General features: G+C 39.6%; 2 protein-coding genes across 2 annotated transcripts; one reads left to right on the top strand and one right to left on the bottom strand.

Moving 5' to 3' along the window:
• The first annotated feature begins 821 nt into the window (after window positions 1-821).
• mipa (major intrinsic protein of lens fiber a) lies at window positions 822-2130 on the top strand. Its single transcript, XM_026367460.1, has 4 exons — window positions 822-1181; window positions 1477-1641; window positions 1769-1849; window positions 1945-2130. The coding sequence occupies exons 1-4, from the start codon at window positions 822-824 to the stop codon at window positions 2128-2130; spliced, it is 792 nt and encodes a 263-aa protein (XP_026223245.1).
• Window positions 2131-4620: 2490 nt separating this feature from the next.
• Window positions 4621-20807, bottom strand: stat6 (signal transducer and activator of transcription 6, interleukin-4 induced). Its single transcript, XM_026367459.1, has 20 exons — window positions 20205-20807; window positions 15860-16024; window positions 15576-15720; window positions 14781-14861; window positions 13839-14007; window positions 12917-13017; window positions 12598-12746; window positions 11809-11925; window positions 11491-11658; window positions 11079-11166; window positions 10870-10992; window positions 10427-10519; window positions 8408-8611; window positions 8228-8322; window positions 8000-8133; window positions 7635-7784; window positions 7475-7538; window positions 7345-7392; window positions 6729-6848; window positions 4621-6640 (listed from the first exon to the last, which is right to left on the bottom strand). The coding sequence occupies exons 2-20, from the start codon at window positions 15991-15993 to the stop codon at window positions 6592-6594; spliced, it is 2232 nt and encodes a 743-aa protein (XP_026223244.1). The 5' UTR covers window positions 15994-16024; window positions 20205-20807; the 3' UTR covers window positions 4621-6591.
• Window positions 20808-21301: the final 494 nt, after the last annotated feature.

The raw sequence follows: 21301 nt of genomic DNA, 5'->3' as shown, positions 1-21301 counted from the left end.
CACTTTCTTCTAACAGTCGTATTCAGCTACTAGAGCTCCACCTTCCTGAAAAGCTCAAAAGTGGAAGTATAAGATGTTCTTAAGCATTTTGTTCTTGGCAAAAGATTATTGCTACAGAATCCAAATACACTTCCTTGCATGCCCTAACCTCATAAGTTCAACCACAAGTTCTAATTTCACAACGAGCCTTCGAACTAACTAAGCGCAGTGTTACAGTAATGTTTAACTATTTCTGAGTCTTTTAAAATTAAAACCTTCTTAGAACAGATTTGGATTGATTTCTGCCCTGAGCAGACAGAGGGAGGTCAAGGCAGGAGAGGGGTTAAATGATTTTGTTTTGATGTGGAGTATTGTGCCATGGCCCCTCCCTTGGGCTCAGTGGGGCTGCTGTGGCCCTGGGGTGTTATAAAAACACCTCCGATCTCCCCCTGCTCTGGTAAAGAGGCTGAATGTTTGCAGGACATGCTTAACGTTTGTCTATCCATGTTCTTCTACTAACAACCAGCGGGGTTGGCACATAGATGCACAGAGACTGGCATATTGCTCCACTCAGGAGCTCTCTATGACAGAAATCAGATTTGAGAAAGCCGAGTAGCAGATTATTTACAGTTACATGAGGGTTACATGTTGAGCATCTTGCGTGTTGTTGCATTTAGCTGTAGAGGGGCATTTTCTGTTTGAGGGCAATTTATGGTCATTTTCTTTTTGTTTTTTGATCTCAAAGTGTCATTGTGGAGAAGCAGCATCTCCGTGCCGTAGATTTTTCGTTTGACTATTCATCCCTCCATTGCTTAGAGGTTGTTGTTTGACCTTTTGACACCATGTGGGAGTTCAGGTCCATGTCTTTCTGGCGGGCAGTGTTTGCCGAGTTCTATGGCACCATGTTCTTTGTATTCTTTGGGCTGGGGGCAGCCCTCCGCTGGACCACTGGGCCTCATAATGTCCTCCATGTTGCTTTTTGCTTTGGGCTGGCGGCTGCCACCCTCATCCAGTCCATTGGCCACATCAGCGGAGGTCACATCAACCCAGCCGTCACATTCGCTTACCTGATTGGCTCCCAGATGTCCCTGTTCCGTGCTTTCTTCTACATTGTGGCACAGTGTCTCGGAGCGCTGGCCGGTGCTGCTGTGCTTTATGGGGTCACACCCAGCAACATGAGGGGAAACCTAGCACTCAACACGGTAAGATCACCTGCCGGTCACTGGAATACTTTATATCTGTTACTACAAGTTAGCAGACTAGAGCCTTTCAAATATTGCATTAAGCTCTTCATGAATACTTCTAATGTTAATGATTAACTATTATACAATCTTCAAAGCAACCATTGTATGTGCAGTATGTCATATAAACTGAAAATCTGACAAGCCTGGCAAAGGTCAGTCAGAGGAAGAAAATTACAGTGCACTACTACAACAAATCTCTGCAATACATGTGCAGCAAAGTAACTAATCTTTCTTCCTCCCTTGCATTTTTTAGCTGCAGCCAGGCATCAGCCTTGGCATGGCCACCACCATTGAGATCTTCCTCACCCTGCAGCTCGTTGTCTGCATCTTTGCTGTGACTGATGAGAGGCGCAATGGTCGTCTGGGTTCTGCGGCTCTGGCGATCGGATTTTCTGTGCTAATGGGTCATCTGCTGGGCGTAAGCATCAACTTTGGGTTGATTTGAAACAGCTTACTAGTTTCTATGTAGCGGCAGTGGAATCGCATCACATACTGTTTGCACATCTGCAGCCTTAGCTCTCAACTACTCTCTGTCTTTGACATAGATGTATTACACTGGAGCAGGAATGAATCCAGCGAGATCCTTCGCCCCAGCTGTCCTGGTCAGGAATTTTGTCAACCACTGGGTAAGATCTGAAAATCATTTCAAGCTTTTGCAAAACCATAGTAATGTGAAATCTTCATACTCAACAACACATTGTGCACTGTCTATTTTTTGTAGGTGTACTGGGTGGGACCCATGATTGGTGGGGCCATAGGTGCTCTGCTGTATGACTTCATGCTGTTCCCCCGTATGCGCGGCCTCTCCGAGAGACTCGCCACACTGAAGGGCACCCGGCCCCCAGAGGCTGAGGGCCAGCAGGAGACCCGGGGAGAGCCCATCGAGCTGAAGACACAGGCCCTATAAGCCTGGAGCAGAAGATCGGTGTCTGACCCCTACCCCTCCCCTGTCACGCCTCACTCTGTCACTCTCAGCTCCCAGTCCAACCTCAGCCCGCAACATTTATGCACACATACCTCCTCCCGGCCTCCATTCATGATAACATAGATCCCAAGCTCCTTGTTGTGCACCTAAACTGGACCTACTGAATTACAGCGAAGGGGCTCCCCCACCCCCAACCAGCTCTCCTGATTCCCATCCTTCCTCCGCTTCCCTCCTTGGACTGCAGGATAAAGATGGAGAGTTAGAAGAAAACGTGCCACTGAAGGAAACACCCTGTGGTGTAAGGGGTCAGTCCCTCGTGGCAGACCAGGTGGCTATAACTCCTCAAGACGGGGGCTTCTTTCTTTCTCTCTCTATTCTTCTCTCCCTTTCCCTCGCTTTCTGTTTTTCTCCCTCTTTGTAGTCTGCTAGGAGTGAAGCTACAGTAGAGTAGTGGACTTCTGCATTCTGCTTTTCCATTTTGATCCAGTGTGATCTTGCCCTTTGTTTTGTTTCGTTTTATGAACTTTGGGTAAATTACACGTACGTATTGTACTTTACCAGTATTTATTTGGCTCGCATTCTTTTTTTTTTGTTTGTTGTGCGTGTGTGTGAGAGAGAGACAGAGTGTGAGTGTGCATGAATGTGGGTGTGCATGTGTATGCTTGTGTGCTTGTTTTAATTGATCATTTTTATTTTTGACTTTTCATTGCCACAGTCTTTTTTCTGTATCTTTTTTTTTTTTTTTTTTGATTTATCATGCAAGCTTATTTTAAGGAAAGCCTCGCTGATACTGCAAGTTTATTTCAACTGAAGTTCAACAGATCCCATGTTAAGAGTGATCCTCTTTTTATAGCTGATGAAATAATTTATGCCTTTCAGTCAAGTCTTAAAGGCAAATTTATTCAGTTTAGAGTTTGTGTCCCATATAGTGAAGCACAAATATTCATATTTATATTAAAAATAAACACTAAACTATCTGGTCCTTTCTGAGCTCAGTTGTCAATTAAGTTACAATTACCACTTACTTGAAACAGTAAAATTGTACTTGTAACATTTAGGTAACTATGTTGAGTTACAATTTGGATTACATGATTTTGTCTTCAAAGTTTTAGATCAGTGCTTATCAAAGATTTGTGTACAGGTGTGTAATAGTTGGTTTGCTTTTAGTTTTGCGTGACAGCCATGGACAAAAGAAAAGGGAGCACACCTAACACGCTGTCACGAGGAACAAGCATTTTCTATTTGATTTGTTGTGTGACACGACTGAAGGGTCTCTGTTTCAACTTGAGGTTAGAAATGAAAGAGTGCATGAGTTGTGGTGGCTTCTTGCTGGTGTTTGGCGAACACTTGGTGCCTTCTCTTTTCTACGCTGAGCTCGGTGGCTCTTTAGGATTTTCACTAGACAAGCCCCTCTCAGATTTTTGAGAGAAGAGAGAAGGTCACTGTGAGGCGACTGAAATCTTTAGCGTGTTTGTACAGGGTGATAAATGTATAGTTTTATTTTCATACAGTCTGCACAAGAGAGAATGAACTTTGATGTTGAAGCTTTGCATTTGGCCTTAAGTCCCCTCTCTCTTCCATCCCTCCTTCATTCACCCTACCTCCTCCCTTTGTTTATGAGGCAGCCACCTTGTTCGGCTCTAATGAGGGGACATCTAAAGCTGCTGGGGTGGAGGGGAGGGGACGGGGCACTAAAATAAGTTAGCATTTTGACAAATTTCACCAGAGCAGTTATTGAACCAGACATGCAAGCCGATTCTCTTTCTGCTTCCACTACATAACCTTTTTCCCCCGTGTGATTACCCTGACAGTGGTTGAGTAGTATTTACAATTTAGTGAAATGTTGAAATTAGCATGTGTTCTAATGGAAAAGATTTGTGATGTACAGTGTAAAGATTTCTTTTTTTTTAAAAACATTGATTGTTGAAACTAGATGGATAGGAAATATAATATGCTAGCTATGCAATGTCTCCTCTTTGGCTGATGGTTTATGGAAATGAAGGAAATTATGTTATACCCCAATATGCTTTCATTTAATGGACAGCCTTTATGGTACCAGGCATCCCTTCCTACACAATGATTTATTATTTTTATATATCAAAAAATCCAACAGTTCTTATGTTTCCAATCTTTTTTTTGTCTCTTTTCTTTAAACCCACTGAAGAAAAAGATTGAATTTAAATTAATAGTTCCATAAAGGAGAAACATACAGTTACACATATCAAAGAACCAAATCGTAAATGCATGAAACGATTATCATTATTATCATCATTATCAACTAAATCCAGTAACAATTAACATATTTTAATGATAATGTTAGGCCTATGTCTACTTGTACCAGGTACCTAATCCTCCATGTGCAGCGTTTCAAAATTTGCCACAGCTGTGATATAAGTCAAGGTTTAATTTAGGGACACAGCAAATTTCTGGCAAATAAATCCACAAAAATGTTTTTGATCCTTAAGGAAAAACTGAATTTACTTGTTGCCACGTTTAATGATCATATGGACTGTGGTAAGTAACCCTGGACAGATTTATCCAAAAGTTAATCCACAAGATATAAAAGGTTATTAACAAACATACATGTAACATGGTACAGCCGACACACTAATATATTATTACATACACATTAACAGCAATGACCAATATAACAGGGTAGTGCAAAGCTTATTATGATACAAGAGGTGATGTTATGGCAAATATCGGTTTTGACATTCTTGTGTGAATGAAAGCTGAAACATCTGAAGTGCTACTTACTTATTGTATTAAATTTCTTAGCAGCTTTTTTAATATTTAAAACCACGAACCTAACAATAAAAATAGTAATATGGCACACTGACATTTTAAAACAATACAAACAGCTATTGTATTTAGTTACATGAAATAGATATAATTAGCAAATTTACTATGGGAGTACGGTTTGGAAATATAATTTAGATGATTTAATTTGGCTCAGTTCTAAGAAGACTTATGTGACATATTTGCATTAAAACATTTACAAAGATCGCGGACCACAGCACCTTCCAACTCGGTAGCAGCCCGAATCAGAATGAGCGGCTTCGGTGCCTGTTGCTTTAAATGCTAATTAGTCCTTTAACCACACCCACCTCGTCCACACTCCTTGTTACTATAATAACAGAATGTTTTATGAATGGTTGGTCATTAAAGCACACTCTTAAAACGTAAACAAACTCACAGGGTCGATGTAGGCCATTATGTCATACTAACCAGGAAGCAGATTGAAAAACTAGAGAACGTCATGCAAATCTAATGTATCAGTGTATACCGGCCAGACATGTTTTATAAGCGATTTCTCAGCTTGCATTTTGGAAATTTGGCCCTTCTTAATCTGATTAAGAAATAACATCAGAACAGTGAAGTTACAAGTTAAAATTCCAAAAAGCACAATATAGTCTCTTAAACAAAAGAACAAAACAAAAGCTTTAAAATATATACATGTAACATAAAATTAGTCTTTAATTGGACAGATATAAACATTGCCAACCACCACCCACATTACCATTTTATTTTAAAGGTCCATCAGTGTTGTGTAGTTTTACAGTGAATAGTGACTTGTGTGATGTTCCTTATCCTCACCATACCAAAGAACAGTTTACGTCCACAAACACTAATGGACCCATGGCTAGGTTTTGACGCATTTATCATGTATACTGTTCGTTTAAGACTGAGTTTTTAAATCACAAAGAAGCATATGCAATAGGTAAATACTTTTCAAATGTACACACGCTGGCCACTTTATTAGCTACACTTGTAGAATCTAATTTTACAAGGTTGTAATTTCCTAGTTTTGTTTAGTTTTGTTTTTGCCCCCTCATTTATGAAAATTGCCAAATTAGACTGCATAAGATTATTTAGGTGTATCTAATATAGTGGCCAGAGAGTGTATGTGCATTATCATGATTAGAAACATACAACAAGCACAAGTCAACATTCAATCTTTCAAAGCTATCCATGACTATCCATTGAGGGGCAAGGCCAACTTCACCTTTCTAGAAGCGTCTGTTAACACAACTTTGGCTGAAAAAGCTTTGTAGTCTGTATAGATAAGTCACTTAATTTCCTAAATGCACACAAAGCCAACAAAGACATCAACAAAACTATCAGCAGGGTAAGGAGAGAGTGATAATATACAACAAGCGGTGATCCCACGTTTAATTTCTGTGCAGTTTTACTGTCCTTTATTGATTAAACGATTTCCTAGGACAAGCTCAAGACACCGAGTCCCACAGAAATTGAGTCATCTCCAGCAAGTTTGTACTCAAAACTAGAAACAACTGTAGATGGATGATGAAAGTGAAGCACAAAAGTCTGCACAGATAAAGTCAGTATTTCTCATACGAAGGCGAGACAGTTGAGTTTGACTGCGGTCTCTGTCCGATGTCTGCTCTGCAGTCCAGAAACAGCTTGGATGGGAAAATCTTCCTAAGTATTCAGAGTCTGGAGAATACTATCAAAGTCTATGTCTTCAGGTCTAAAAGACAGACACAAACACATTATAGCCTCTCCACTCTGTGCAAAAAACACTGGTTTCATGAACACACATGACAAATAAGACCTACATTTCTTCGGGGAAGACAACAGTGGGGTTTGGGTTGAAGTCAGGAACTTCAGAAGGACTTCCAGTATCCATTATGTCTTGACTGATGGACTCTTGTTGGCTGAACGACTGTAACTGATGCCTGAAAGAAACAACAGGTACAGGACATTACATTACTTCCATTACAAGGAGCTTCCTTATTCCTTATTTGATCAAAAAAAAGTTCAAGAAATCACTCAAATATTTTTGTGGCATCATACTTTTAAACATCAATTTTGCAGAAATGCCTTCATATTCCATGGGCCAAGGTAAGTACACAACATTGTGTGATGTTGTGTGCTGCTACATAACCTTTAATCTAATTTAATAACTAACTACTAATTATTCTATTTGCCAGAGGTAATTACTTGTCAGAGTAAGATTTGATTTGAAGTTTTATGCATTTTTGAAAGCTCAAATTCTGAGTAGATTTTTCAAACACAAAACACACAGTGCTGCTGTAAAATAAAAATCATATAATAAAAATAAAAAATGTATGTATTTATATTTAATATCCTATATTATTAAATTTGTATAAAGTATATTTCAATGGTAGAGGGTCGGTCACAAGCTGATAGAGAGCAACAGGCTGCACTTACACAGGAATCGTTGTCATGACAGTAGGCGGTGTGGCTGAGCCAGTGTCCCTAAACACACACAAAAATAACATGTTCAAAACAGTTATTTTTACCCTCAAATTACAACACTGATATATAAATAGCTCCTTACGTGCCAACTCTTGTTTGAAGGGACACAGGGATGTAACCTCCAACAGGTGACGGCTGAGGCTCAGCTTTATATCACAACATACGAGAAAAAAAATGTTGGAAGTTTGTTCTTACTTAAATATTTAAAAAAAAAAAATCATCCTTTGCATAAATATGACTACCTGAGTAGAATTTCTTGAAAACTTCGTGTTTAGGAAAGTCAGGATACAGGTATGTTATGTGGCTGATGTCACGGATGCGGTCACCAAGGCTACGGATCTCAAGATCTCTCTTGGTGAAGGGTTGAATGTTCTGGATTTTCTGTCCCCCGTCTAGGAGAAAAAAAGTTTGGTGTGTAAGTGCTTATGTAAATGCCTTGACATGTTAAGTGCTAAATTACACCTAAATGAACTTACAAATTCCTTTTCTTAAAAGTAATAGATGTAAAAGGTATGCTGACAATGAAAGGAGTGTACTGAACTGCGTTAGCAGCATCGTGGTTCACAGAGAAAACAGTATCAAGGAAGAAATACAAAGCAACACTTACTCTCAGTAGCAGACACATAAGCAATAGTGATTCCTCCAATCTCAGAGTCACTAAAGCGAAGCAGGAACGTCCCGTTGGGTCTGTCTTTGAGAATCAGGTGTAGATGCTGCTTCCCAATGAAACCAAATATAAGCCTGGTGGACGAAAACATTGCAAATGGTTGAAATAGTTACAGACAGTAGCAGATTGTGAATAACCACCACTGAAATTGTGGAGATATCTGCTCACCCTTCACTCCAGTAGGTTTTCAGATGTTTCTTGGTCAGCTCCATTACTCCCTCAAACCACTGCCAGAAAGTGAAAGGTCGACCTGGAAGGACCTCCTATAAGAGCGGAAATCACTGTGTGATTTGAGTGTGAATGCCTGTCTATGTATTTCTGCACGAGGGGACACACTCCCGAGTGTACCTTATTAAACTGGGCCCAAGAAACCATCATGTTGCTTAAGTCGTCAGCAAAATCGGATTTGTCAAATATCTTCTGGGCCAAGAAATGCTGGTTGTAGGTGTCCAGATTGTGCTGTGTCTGGACTTCAGAGGTGAATTTACTGTTAAGTGTGTTGTACATCAGCCTCCATGGAACGCGCTCCGGCACCACAAACGGCACTCTGTCCTGGTGACAACAACAAAGAGGGTGATGTGGCAAGAACACTGAAGTTCATTTACCAGCTTAAGAAGGAGTGTGTGAATGAAACCACGTCTGAGAGGGGAAGGGGGGAGTACAAAATACATTACAAATACACGCAAACATTTACCGTACACACTTGTAGACCACATCAGACTATTTCCAAGCAGCACTTGGACTTGGCCTGATTTACAGTGCAAAGGGAGCAACAAACAGGAAACTCATTAAGCCCATATGGCTTGTGTGCACATTAGTCTAAGTCTGCTGCTCACTTTAAACTCATTAATGAAAGCGAAATTAAATGAATGAATAAGATGCCTACAAGTGCTCATGTTTGAGTATTATGGATGCTAAGTGCTGAACAGATCTTGTGCGTCTTCAGACTCCACTATGCTTATACTAAGGACAATATTCTGTATTAAGGTAAAAATGACTTATCTTCCACACAGACACACTCACAAGGTGAACATCCTCAAGCAATAAAACCTTTATACAGGCAGTAGAGTAAATATTTAGACATTCACATGGTTATTATCATTTTGGCTCCGCAAACTACGACAAACACGCAATCAAGATGTGCTTTAAGTGTAGACTATTAGCTTTAATTTAGGGGCTGGCTGAAAATATCAATGCTCGGTGAGGATGCATGAGAACCCTTCTAAATAGATCTAAGACCAGATTTCAGATTTTACACACTGCAATGATCATATATATACTGTATATATCATTATCTGTAAACTGCTACTTTTTCCACTACTGCCACTATACTCATTATGTGCTGTACAGCTGACATATCACTGAGTGTTGCAGCTGTAGATCAGGGGAATTTCTGGGTGTCTGTCTCGCCATTGTGATTCATTAGATAGCATATTCCCTGCAGTGGTACAAGTTACTTTGTGAATGGCCATACAACCCACACACATTGGGTAAATCCCACTTTAACAGCCAGCACCAATCTCTGTAAAGTCTCTGTAAATCTAATCAGTTTCTGCAGTGCTGACATTTGCATATACTTCAAATAAAGAGTTGTGAGCCAAAATATGCCAAACACCTGTTTCACTGCACACAGAAGGTTTCAGAACGGGGGTTATACACTGTTAATGAGCTACTCACTCGAATCCATGCTTATGCCACACTGATCAACTGGAAGGTACAGTATGTCATCACTTAACACTTATAATGCTGCTTATCTAACATTTCATTCACCCCTATGAGCTTTGTAGCATATGTTTCCCTGAGGAACCACTCCCCACTTCCTGTTGTGTTTCCTTGTTAGGAATAAAAATTAACACTGAACTTCTTCTACGTCCATATAATGATTGTTCCCACATGAGTTTGCTGATTAAAATAGAGTCCCTGTGTTCATAACAGCACAGAGAAGCAAACTCAATAACTCCTCTACGAAAGTATTGGAACAGTGAGGTCTACCAGGACATTTAGAATATCCTGAGGAATAAAGAAACCACTGGTGTACTAAGTGGAACTACACCACACGTAGACAAGCGAGTCGACAACAGAAACATTGCGAGAGCTAGTTAGAAAGACTAACTAGCAACTGTTAGTGACACCAGCAACAATCTTATTCAGTCCTATTTATTATTTGAATAATAACCTGTAAGTCAGACCTGATCCAGATGGAAACACCTGGAAATGAAAGCTGAAATGTTGATCTTTTGTCTTATATTCATCTTTTAATGTCAAAACCAAATGTTTCCAATCTGCCGCAGAAATATAGCAGCTGGTCTCACTGTCCCAGTACTTTTGAAGGGGAGTGTATATGCTGAAGAATAATCTGACACTTACTGGTTCAGAAAAAGCGCAGTCCCATATGATGGTGGCCAGGGCATTGTTGTCTTGGCTTCCATGAACTATGACGACCACCGGCAGTGAGATCATCTATGATCAATGACATTATGGGTTAATATTCCTGTTCCCATTATTGACACATAGTGTACATACAATCTTATTAATAATAAGGTTAGGTAAGGTTTTACATTTACATAGTTTCATTTAAAAACACAAAATGATCTGTATATGACCACATTCCTTTATTCTCAGCTCATTGTTTTCCTGCTGTAGAAATATAATAACATATTTGTTATTATTATTTATTCTGCTGATGAAGAATGTGTGTTTAAAGCAATGTAATACATTGTCAGGCAAATATCCTTAAATCATTACCTTTTATTAGGCAACAGGATGTAAAAACTATTACAGAGGAGGCAGAACAATAGAAAGTGTCAAACCTGTATCCCATAAGGACTTTCGCAGCCTGTGATGCTGATCTCAGTGGAGAACAGAATGGCAAATTTCTCCTCTGTCACTGACTCTGATCCCTTTCTGTCTGCCCTCTTGATCTTCTTGATGGACTGTTAAACAGAATGAGAGTTTAGTTTTTTTTAACCAGGCTGAGCAATAATAAAATATTGGCTGATAAATCAAGACCAGCGCATACCATATTCCTGAAGGTGGCACATGTGCTCTTGCTGACCGTGTTGTGTTCTAGGATGGCTGTGTTGTTGATCAGTTCCCCAACATTATCACTGCAGGTCAAAATGAGGATGGTCAAATATTATAACTGTGTAACTGCAGGATACTGAGTCCTGAGTCTTCCACCTGGAAATATCCTCAATAAAAAGTCACTTCAACATGATACCTTTGGACAATAGCAAAAATAACTACGGCAGATTGAGCAATATACTACAAAGGAGTATAAAGGCTAGCGGTGGTAGAATAATCTACTTAAACATATAATTTCAATGTTACAATTACATTCAAATGGCCAAGGCTTACACATTACACATGTCTCCTTGAGAAGAGGAGTAGTGCACATTGCAGTCCCTCATATTGCTCTGTATATGACTCACCCAGGGACGCTGCCCAGGCTCCTGGCTTGAATTTCATTAATAATTTGCGCCTTCAGCACCACAGGCTTCCCAGGGGCTAGTTTCTCCCCCAGCAGATATCGCACAGTAGTGGAGAACTTCGACTGTGTCTTAATGACTTGGGGAGGTTGCTTATCCACTACAAGAGAACTGATGGAGATACCAGTTACATGAAGGAACATGCGTTCCAAAATGTGGGAAAGTGAGCCATTAGTGTAGTTCTGCATGCATTCATTCCATTTAAACAATTTAAAAATAAATATACATATGTACAGTATAGCAGAAAAATGACAGTGCTACCTTTGAATCAGACTCTGCAGAAGTTTCCCCAGCCTCTCCTGGAGCTCTGGCATTGGTTCCCCTATGATCATCAATTCCTGTCTCAGCTTTCCGTTCACCCCAAGCAGCTGTTCACACCTAAAAGAGAAAATAAAACACAAATATCTTAATAAACAGGAAAACAACGCAGATATTTAGAGAGGAACTAGTAAAATGTTTAAATTGCATTTTACAATTCATGGTATTAAGAGTCTTGATATAGGCTGGAGAAGCATTATGTATTTGTAGCAGTTCAGCCTTTACCAGGGAACTCTGTACCTCCTCCCACCAGAGGGTAAAAGCTGGAAGTAATAAAGTAGTTACAGCTTCTGGCCACTTCCTCCTGCTCTGCACTAACTCTGCTTCCCAGCCCTCCTTTCTGGCTCACCCTTCACCAGTTACCAAATGTGTATTGTTAAGAGTGGTGGCCCATTGTTCTTGTCTCCCTGTTTCTTGTTGTGCTGCTGTTGTTTTTTATTCCAGGCCTGTCATAATTTCTTTTCTTGAAATTCTGCCTTGCTTTCTATTGTTTTTGGATATCTGTGGCTCAGTTGTTTGATTCTGACCATATTTTGCTTAAACCCATCTATTTGCCTGATTCTTATTAAGGTAAATTAAGTTAAAATAGTTAAACATACACAAACATACGAGTGTCAGAGGTTGTCATGCTTGTGTGTCATGTTTAATTACATGCTTTTACTTTGATAGGATAAGAATAATGCAACAATCACACAATCCAAAAGGAAACAAGTGGTGTGGAGTGCACATCACCAGGTCTGCAGGTGGGTGAGGTTGTCGTCGAAGGGATGTCCAATAGTGGCCTTGTGCTGCTCCCACCTCCACGACTTCAGTTTGCTCATGAGTCGACTCTGACACTGGTCCAGGTAATCCACGCAGTCCTTCAGCAGCTGGAAACGCGTCTACAACAACAGAAATATAATACCTTGTTATGTATACCTCCATACATGCGTAAAAATGCATACTATTATTTTAAAAACCCAAAGAGAATAAGCTTATTGTATTTTTATATATAGAGATATACTTTAAATAATGTAAAAGTATTTTAATGTAACAGCCTTGTTATGCTCACTGTAGCCATTGCTTTCATGTTGTACTCCAGAGTCTGGATGTGGTTCTGCAGTTTCTGGATTTCTGACTTTGCAGGATCCAGTCCATTCTGTTGCATCGGCCCTGTTCAAACAACAAATAATATGTTGAGTTCATTGTGCTCTACAGCATACACATGCATTATTTATACAAAAATACAGAAGTGTCTTTTTCTGCTGCATGTGGATGAACAAGCAAACTGAAAATAACAAGCAGACAATTTATAAAGAACAAATCAGTCTACTGTTCTGACATGAAAAGCAAAAGTACTAAAGAATCATTTTGGACAGGATGAGTGTTTCCATACTTGGAAACATGCTATCAATGACAATTGCAAAGAATAGGAGAAAGGAAATACAACCCTCTTGCTAAACCCTGAAGATAAAACTGGTTAGACAGGACTCATGCCAACATGTCAGACCAGGCAACACTTGACAAACGGACAATACAAAAACACACAAAACGCGAGTTTTGTGAGTTCTTGTTCTCACGTTACCTTTCTGTCATCACATTTTGCAATAAAATGACAGGTTTCTCTGTTACACCAATGACTCACAGCTGTATCTGTGAATTGATTCTCACAATATTGCCTCATCTTGATACTCTGTCCAACTGGTTTTCTGACATCTGGAAGTCACAAAATGTCCTCCCTCCAAAAGGCAAATGTAATCAGTGTAATGAAATGAAACTACTTGAAAACTGTTGAATCATTAACCAGCTGTCATTTTCAATCAGCTAATCACTTTAGTGTAGAACAGAGCTTACTTTTAGTAAGTAAGTTAAAAATACAAAAATAAAGTCCAGAAAACGAAAATGAAAATGAATTGAAACCATGAATTAATATAGAAAGTACCATTTGTTTTACAAAAGAGGAACTTGAGTTTCTGAGTTTTTGTGCTTCTCACCTTGCATACCCTCAAAGTTCTGCCTCTCCCAGTTAAGCTCTTCTTGCAGCTGGTGTATCTTCTGTCGGAGGTCATGGACCTCCAGCACTTTCAGAACCAGGTGGTCTACATCTTGCATAATGGGGGGCTTTTCACTTGGGTATACTTGGTAGTTGGGTATCGGAGTATGCTACAAACATGGAACAAATTTTGTAGTATTTATTAACCGTTTTACAAACTACTATTCTACTCCCTGAGAAAAACCCAATCAAACTATGGCCTTAAAATGTCTCCTACAAGTCCACATTCCCAAGAAAATAGAGATAGAAGTAATACAAAAACGTATATGATGATGTATATTAAATGTTTAAAAATTCTAACACTGTGGGTTTATTCAGACAAAAATGTCTTAGTCTCAATTAGCTATTAGCAGTTCCATAGATACACAGACAACTATCACCATATTTACTTTGACACTGCTGAAAAGTACGAACATGTTGTTTATTGGCTTTACTACAATTCTACATTGATTTCTGAGGTAATGGCATCCTCTGGAAACTACACATTGTGTAGATCTTACTGGCATTTCCTCTCAAGCTTGAGTATTTTCCAGCAGACAATTTAACTGAAGGCTGGTAATCAAGTTCCTGAGACCTTGCTTTAGCTTTATGTGCTGTAAGATTCCATTGCACTAGAAAGATGTTTGCTATTGTAAATTGTCATTGGTGATGTACCTAAAAGCACAAAACAGACTCCTGTACCTTCTGGAAAAGGCAGGCAAGAGTTTAATTATCTGTTATATTAACTATTGCAGGAGGAAAATATTGGTAATAAAAGGGTTAATAAATAAACACTTTTTACACATGCACCCAGATTTTAGTGGCTACCATCTACAGAAATTGCTCTCTGTTACTGATACTGTAAATCTTATCCCCAAAGAGTATTTGTTAACGAGGATCTTACCGCACTGAGTACAACCCTCTCCTGTCTGAGGATGTCCTTGACCATGACTCCAAACTGTAGAGGTTGCTGCTGAAACAGATTCTATAAAGCAAACACGCGTCCTGTCAAATATTTAAACACACTGTATGATAGTATGCAGTGGTTTATTCATTTGATGTTGTAGACAATCCATTTTTAGTGTTATGTTGCATGCAAATACACTCACAAGCTACTTTATTAGGCCAACTTATTTACATAGATGGGGGCATCAGAACATTAGAAACGCCTCTTAATGTAATACACCCTGGTGATACAGCTGCAGAACTGTATTGCATTAGATTGGACGGGTGTTCCTGATAAAATGGCCAGTGAGTGGATGCTACAGCAGATTGGCACAAATATATTTAAGCAAGTCATTAAGAATGATACCTAGATATTTAGGAGTTTATGGTCATCAACACATGGAAAAGGCTTTTTCCTTTTTCTTCTTTTACTTGGAGGAGACTAGGTCTAAAACCACACATAACTCTTATATTATTCATGAAAATATTTACCTTGTTGTCTTTGATTTTATCAGAGGTCTCAACTTCAGTTTTAACTTTAGTCACTCAAACTAGTTGTTACTTGTTGCAGCTGGTTGGCATTTAATGCAAGCTTGTGCCAATAAGGGGGTTTATTATGTCTGACCAGCAACTAAAGTAAAATGTAGGACAAGAGAACAAAAATGTTCTTGTGTGAGGTACATAGTCTTATTTAAACCTGTCAGAGATATCAGGTGGAACCTAAATCTTAGTCTGAGTGACACAGTCTCTGTACCATGTTCCTGCTGATCTGCATTAGCTTCATCCTGTCCACCACGTTGCCGTTCTGCTGAGCAGTCGTCTGCAGCATGCTGATGGTCTGGTTCAACAGATTAAGAGCTCTGTCCTCCTGCTCCACATTTTCTAGTACAAAGTCATCCCTGTAAGTGCGCACACACACACACACACATAGTGTACAGTACATTGCGTGCATGCAAGCATACAAACATGCAAATACACCCACACAGACAGTAGCACATGTGAGTAACCGTATGTCGTGTGTACATGTGTTTGTCTTACCATGTTTGGTTCTCAATCCAGTCAGATAAAAAATGTCTGACTTCGATTGGGAAGGCAGCCGGTGGATAGAGGCTGCTGATTGTCTCATCAGACAGATGTGGTATCAGCTGGGTCATGTGTAGCCACTGGGACATGATCAAGCAGGCTCAAGCAGGATCAAGCTGGCTATAAAAGTCACAGGACATTGTATATGAGTATTGGATTAGTCACTACACTTTACAGTCACAGTGAAACCAAACAGGGCATCTTTTTCATCGATCAACACACTGGCACTGAAACAACAACAACACATCAGTTGTTTGGCTTTTTCCATTCCTATTTAAATGGCTTGTCTCTCTTTTGATTGAAATCATTTTTATTTTTTAACCCCGAGGTCTCCGCTTCACCACCTGCTGAATGGTCAGTACAAACTAATGCAGTGTTCAAACATCCATATTTATATGATACATTTAAGCAAATATCCATTAGTTTCAAACAATACAAAATCATCAATTCAATCAATACAAAACAAAACAAGATATAGAATCTATAACAGTGTCAGGCCGTTTAAAATAAGTATTTATTCCCCTGTGGAAGTTTTCATATTTTATGTTTTACAACATTAAATCATGTTTGATTTCATCTGTTTTTTCATCTGTGACCTAATATGAGCTTTTGTCACTTTGTAGCTTTTTCATAAAGAATCCACCCCCACACACAGCATAGTACGCACACGTCTGTTTGCTAAATATAAATGTAAATATAGAGCAAGGAAAATATCTCATAAAATAGCTACAGCTATGTCCGAGGAAAACCGTCTGATGAGGTTCAGCTGTCAGTTGGACTTTAGTGTTATGCAGTGATTTTAGTTGCTGATTATTTGTATTTGTAAACAAAATGCACCACACAATGTGGCTGGATAGTGTGGCCCTCCATGCGGGAGACTCGGGAGACCTCCTTAAGCTTGCTCTGCCTGCCTTTGCTTTCCATATCTTACTTGTAAGTCGTTGTGGATAAAAGCATCTGCCAAATGACTGAAATGTAATGTAAACAAATATAAACTTGGGGGTTGTGATGAGGTGTTAGATCAGTTCGATCAGCTGCAGAGTTCAATCATCAACAGGTTTCTAGTAAAAGAGATCCGTTAAGGATGGACTCATTTCTCAGAGTAGATGTATGGAACATCCTTCAGGATGGATGAATGGAACAACTTTGACACACATCTCGGAAACCAAGAAACAGTCAGACATGAAAATGTTGTTGAGTAATCTGAGTGCAGCAGAAATCTGTTTCCTATCTGCACTAAATCAAATAACCTACTGTTTATAAACTGTGCATATTTTAGCAGGAGGAATCACTTCCTGTTTGGGGAATCACTGATATCTTTTGTTTGTGCTGGCTGCAGCTATTACTTGACCATTGCTTGAACACCACATATAATACAACAATTTAGGGTCATATAACCTTAGTAAAGTCAACAATACCAAAGGTCTCCAGCTCATTAGAGCAGCAATGAAGAGTATAATTACAGCACTCTACGCAGTCAGATGGTAGATGCGCAGTCAAATCAACAAACCAGTCACACTTACGAATGACTAAAGCAGCTGTTATTCAGCTAGAATGACGTCATTGCTCTTTTTTGTTTATCTTGAACTGACTCTACAACACACATTTCAGCTTGCATGTATTCAGTATGTATTTTATCTAATATGGTCACTGTTGTGTTTTTCCTCAGTCTCTCTTGCTTTAAAGTTGTGCTCACATTGTGTTCACAGTCGGAGGGTTACCTCAGTCAGCACTGGCATTAACACATGTGCCTTCAAGAGGGTGAATGCTTCAAATATTTAGGAGATTTTATGAGCCAAAGAGTTTGCACAACAGTTTCGTAACCAAGATTGGAGCACTCTGCTATAATCAATGCTAAATTGCTTTTGCTTCCTGCTTATCAACTTCAAGAACTGGTTGTTCAATTACTGACTAATTGATAGGTGCCACTGTGACAACATAACCGATGTCACTCACTTCACGTCGATGGTTTCAGTGTTGTGACTGGTCTTCAGCTGTGCATTTAGGCACTAAAAGCAAAGTGTGGATACATTTAAGAATAATTCTATGAATAGTTTTATCACTCAGTATGTTGACTGATGATGGTATAGACTGGTGTTGCCAGTCTTTGACATTAAAACAGCATCAGGCCATCAGGGCTCCTGTTGATGAACAGTTATTTATGAGTCCGACTATACATTTGGGGTCAGCGTCATGTGTCCAATCTGGGTGAAATTTAGTAGAACATGTTTAGCAATTTGCTAAATATTCAGCAGATAAAGCTGCATTACGTAATAAAGTGTGACTTTGCACATTCAGTACTCGAACACTTTGTCTTTTTAAAAGCTCAGTTATAGGCTATGCTATTTTGAACAGAAATAATATGAAATAATGATGGGGAGAAACATGTTCTAGTGTAAGCTGAAGATTTAAGACGAGATTAAAAACAGAAAATACTCTATATGATTATAAATGTTAAGATGTGGAAAATCATGTTAGGTTGTCTCTGATGTCACTGCACAAACCAGTACTGATAGTTTTTCCACTAACATTCTCAGAAGTCAGTGCGGGGGAAATTCAATAGTTGCTGTGGGATTGCTTTTAATTGTTGCATTAAAAAAGCAAAGTTGTTTGTTTATAAGTTACTCTCATAAACATGGGTGTAACTTCACTTTTAAAATACTATATTATTATATATATTACTCATTCCATTTATACCCTTTACAGTATAAATTCACTTTTAGTCATTTTGTGAGAAAACTATAAGGAAAAACGATTTGACTAATCAATTAATTATTAATGCAGTATGACTACTATTTCTGAATAGCAGCAAAGTATGCTCTGAAATCTGTCCATAGAGAGTTACTGTCAAGGGTTTTGGTGACTCAGACCCATTGAACAACCCAGTAGTGGTGCAGAGATATTCTCTTAAAGTTTGTCCTTGACTCACTACATTTTATAGACTGGCTGTTTACTGGGTATCTGTAATAAGAGCTGGGCAGAGTGCAGTAAAGAGGTTGGACTACGTAAACTACCTATGAAAACCTCTGGTGTCAGAGTTATCGGCATGCTTTTCGTTCATTTCTGTTAATGTAAATCTATGTATTGTCAGTCTGTAATTAATTTACAGATGATTGAGTTTTTCGTTGAAGCCAGTCATCTGAAATGTGCAGCCTCCACATTCAAACCAACCAAATAATTTAATTTAATTTTAGGGAAAACGAACGATACTTCCTCCTCCCTTGCTCATGGTGTGTGGGAGGTATACAGTTGATCTTTCTAGGACTGTTCAGCAGTTATGGAAACTAACTATGGCTGCGCCTGCTGTAGTTCATATACTTAGTTATAGGATTTATGTTCATCGCAGCGTTGGTCCTAGCACAAACACCTGGCTGTGGAGGCTGTTCTCACTGAGGCTGGTCGCGACGCTCCTCACCTTGTTGGTCGCAGCTGTTCACTGCCAGACGCTGCCTCTGGTTGCCAGGATGAAATCAAGTTACACATTCATCTAATGCTTTTCGAGATGCCAGTTCCGGATAACACCAGGGAAACTGGGTGGTTGCAGCTCACAGTTTTGTATAATTGAACCAACAGACTTGCAAATGCAGCACATGCCTGTCTTAGCTTGTCTTCCAAAACAATATAAATACCTTATTTGTGCAGGTAGGATGAAAACATCCCCTTCAACACACCATCATACAGCATCTCTAACTAACTGCATACATTGGGTGACAGTGTGGGAGAAGCCACCTTTATGTTTTTTCTGTTTAGTTTTTTAGTTTTTGTTTGTTTGTTTGTTCTGTTTTTGAGGGATTTGAAAGTCATTGTGTGTTGTTAAGGGTGCTATTATAATATAAAACTATGTTACAATCTAATAATTTCTAGGACTAGTGGCACAGCATTAAGCTGTACAGTATTTCTAGGAACAGTACAGGGCATGAAATGTGCTTATTGGGGCACAGAGCATGGAGGGAGGGACTTCGTTGCTGAAAACAATATTCTTGCTGTTTTGACCATTATATACCTGTATTTTACATTTTAGCAAATATAAAACGACGATGAAAAGCACATACTGGACATATTTTATCTGATGGTTGGAGGGAAATTGACAAAAATCACTCAGCGCAGAAGAATATAAGGCTGCATTTCAGGGCCGACACACATCCTGCAACAGGCTGTTGTTTTATAACCAAAACATGACAGAGGCGCAAGCAGCCGCGTTAAATGCGCACCTCATGTAACAAGGCCTCAATAAAGGGGGGCCCTGACAGTGAACAAACACTAATATCTGTCCAGGAAAACCGAACACACGTCGCCTTACCTTTAGTTAACAGAGATTTCAAAACATTGAAAAAGTCAAATGGTCCGTCGCCTCTTCCTCCTCTTCTGTCTCATACATACAGCTGAACGACTCGCGTTACTCCATGACTCGGTTTTTACGCCGACGCTGTCTCTGAAAAAGCTGTGAATATTCTGTCGTTTCCAGGCGAGAAACCAACTTTTAAGCGACGAGCACTTGGCGCTGGGGCGCAGACAACTTTTACCAACGTAGAAAGTAGGCTAGGCTCACTTCCCTGTTACGCATGATGTGCAGCCAGACGGAGAAACGCGCACCGTTTCCTGCCCTCACGTTCAAGTTCACACATGACCAGCGTCCTCTGCGCTGTCGGAGGGAATGACAGGGCTGCTGTTCACAGCGGGGACGTGTTTCATCTGCTTGATGTCCACAGATCACCTCCTCTGGTCTCGGGGCTCATAGTATGTACAGTGTCGGAGTTTGTGTCGGAGAGGGCGAGGTGAGAGTTAAACGTGTGCAGACGCGCGGAAACTCTCGCCGACAATAGATCAGTGTGTCAGGCATTTCTGTGGCGCCCTTAAAACAGAAACTACAACTGCAGCTAGTGGGCTTGGTAAACTTCCACTGAAGGACACGTAGGCGGAGTATTGTTGAGTCATTTCAGCAGATGCTGCAACTTCCAGTAAGTCTGCGGAGATACACGATACCATATCTGCAGATGGCAGTATCCTCAAGTCGGACACTTCCCAACGGTGCTCAGGCCTACACCACCAGCCTGGTGTGCAGGACACCGTTTAAAGAGTTTTAATTACTTAATTACCTTGTTTGATGTCTCACACCAAGATATTATTAGTGGCAGCTCAATTGTTATTCAGTCTTTGACTAGTCAACATTTCTTTTAACATGTTTACAAAGACAATATCTTTTAAAAACTGTTATGTTGACTATACATAAATACACTTTAGATATAAAATAGCATTTAAACAAGTCAAAATGACAGTGTGACCAGTCAAAATTAAATGTCAACATATCCATAACTGTGTTCCTACTTGAGAGAAACTGTTTAAGATGTTTACAATAAGATATAATCTGCCTGGGGCCCCGGGGAAGACCCAGGACAC

The sequence above is a fragment of the Anabas testudineus genome, chromosome 7 (assembly GCF_900324465.2).
Source record: "Anabas testudineus chromosome 7, fAnaTes1.2, whole genome shotgun sequence".
Taxonomy (NCBI): Eukaryota; Metazoa; Chordata; class Actinopteri; order Anabantiformes; family Anabantidae; genus Anabas; species Anabas testudineus.
Note: the sequence above shows the minus strand (reverse complement) of the source record. Positions and strands in the feature narration are given on the sequence as shown.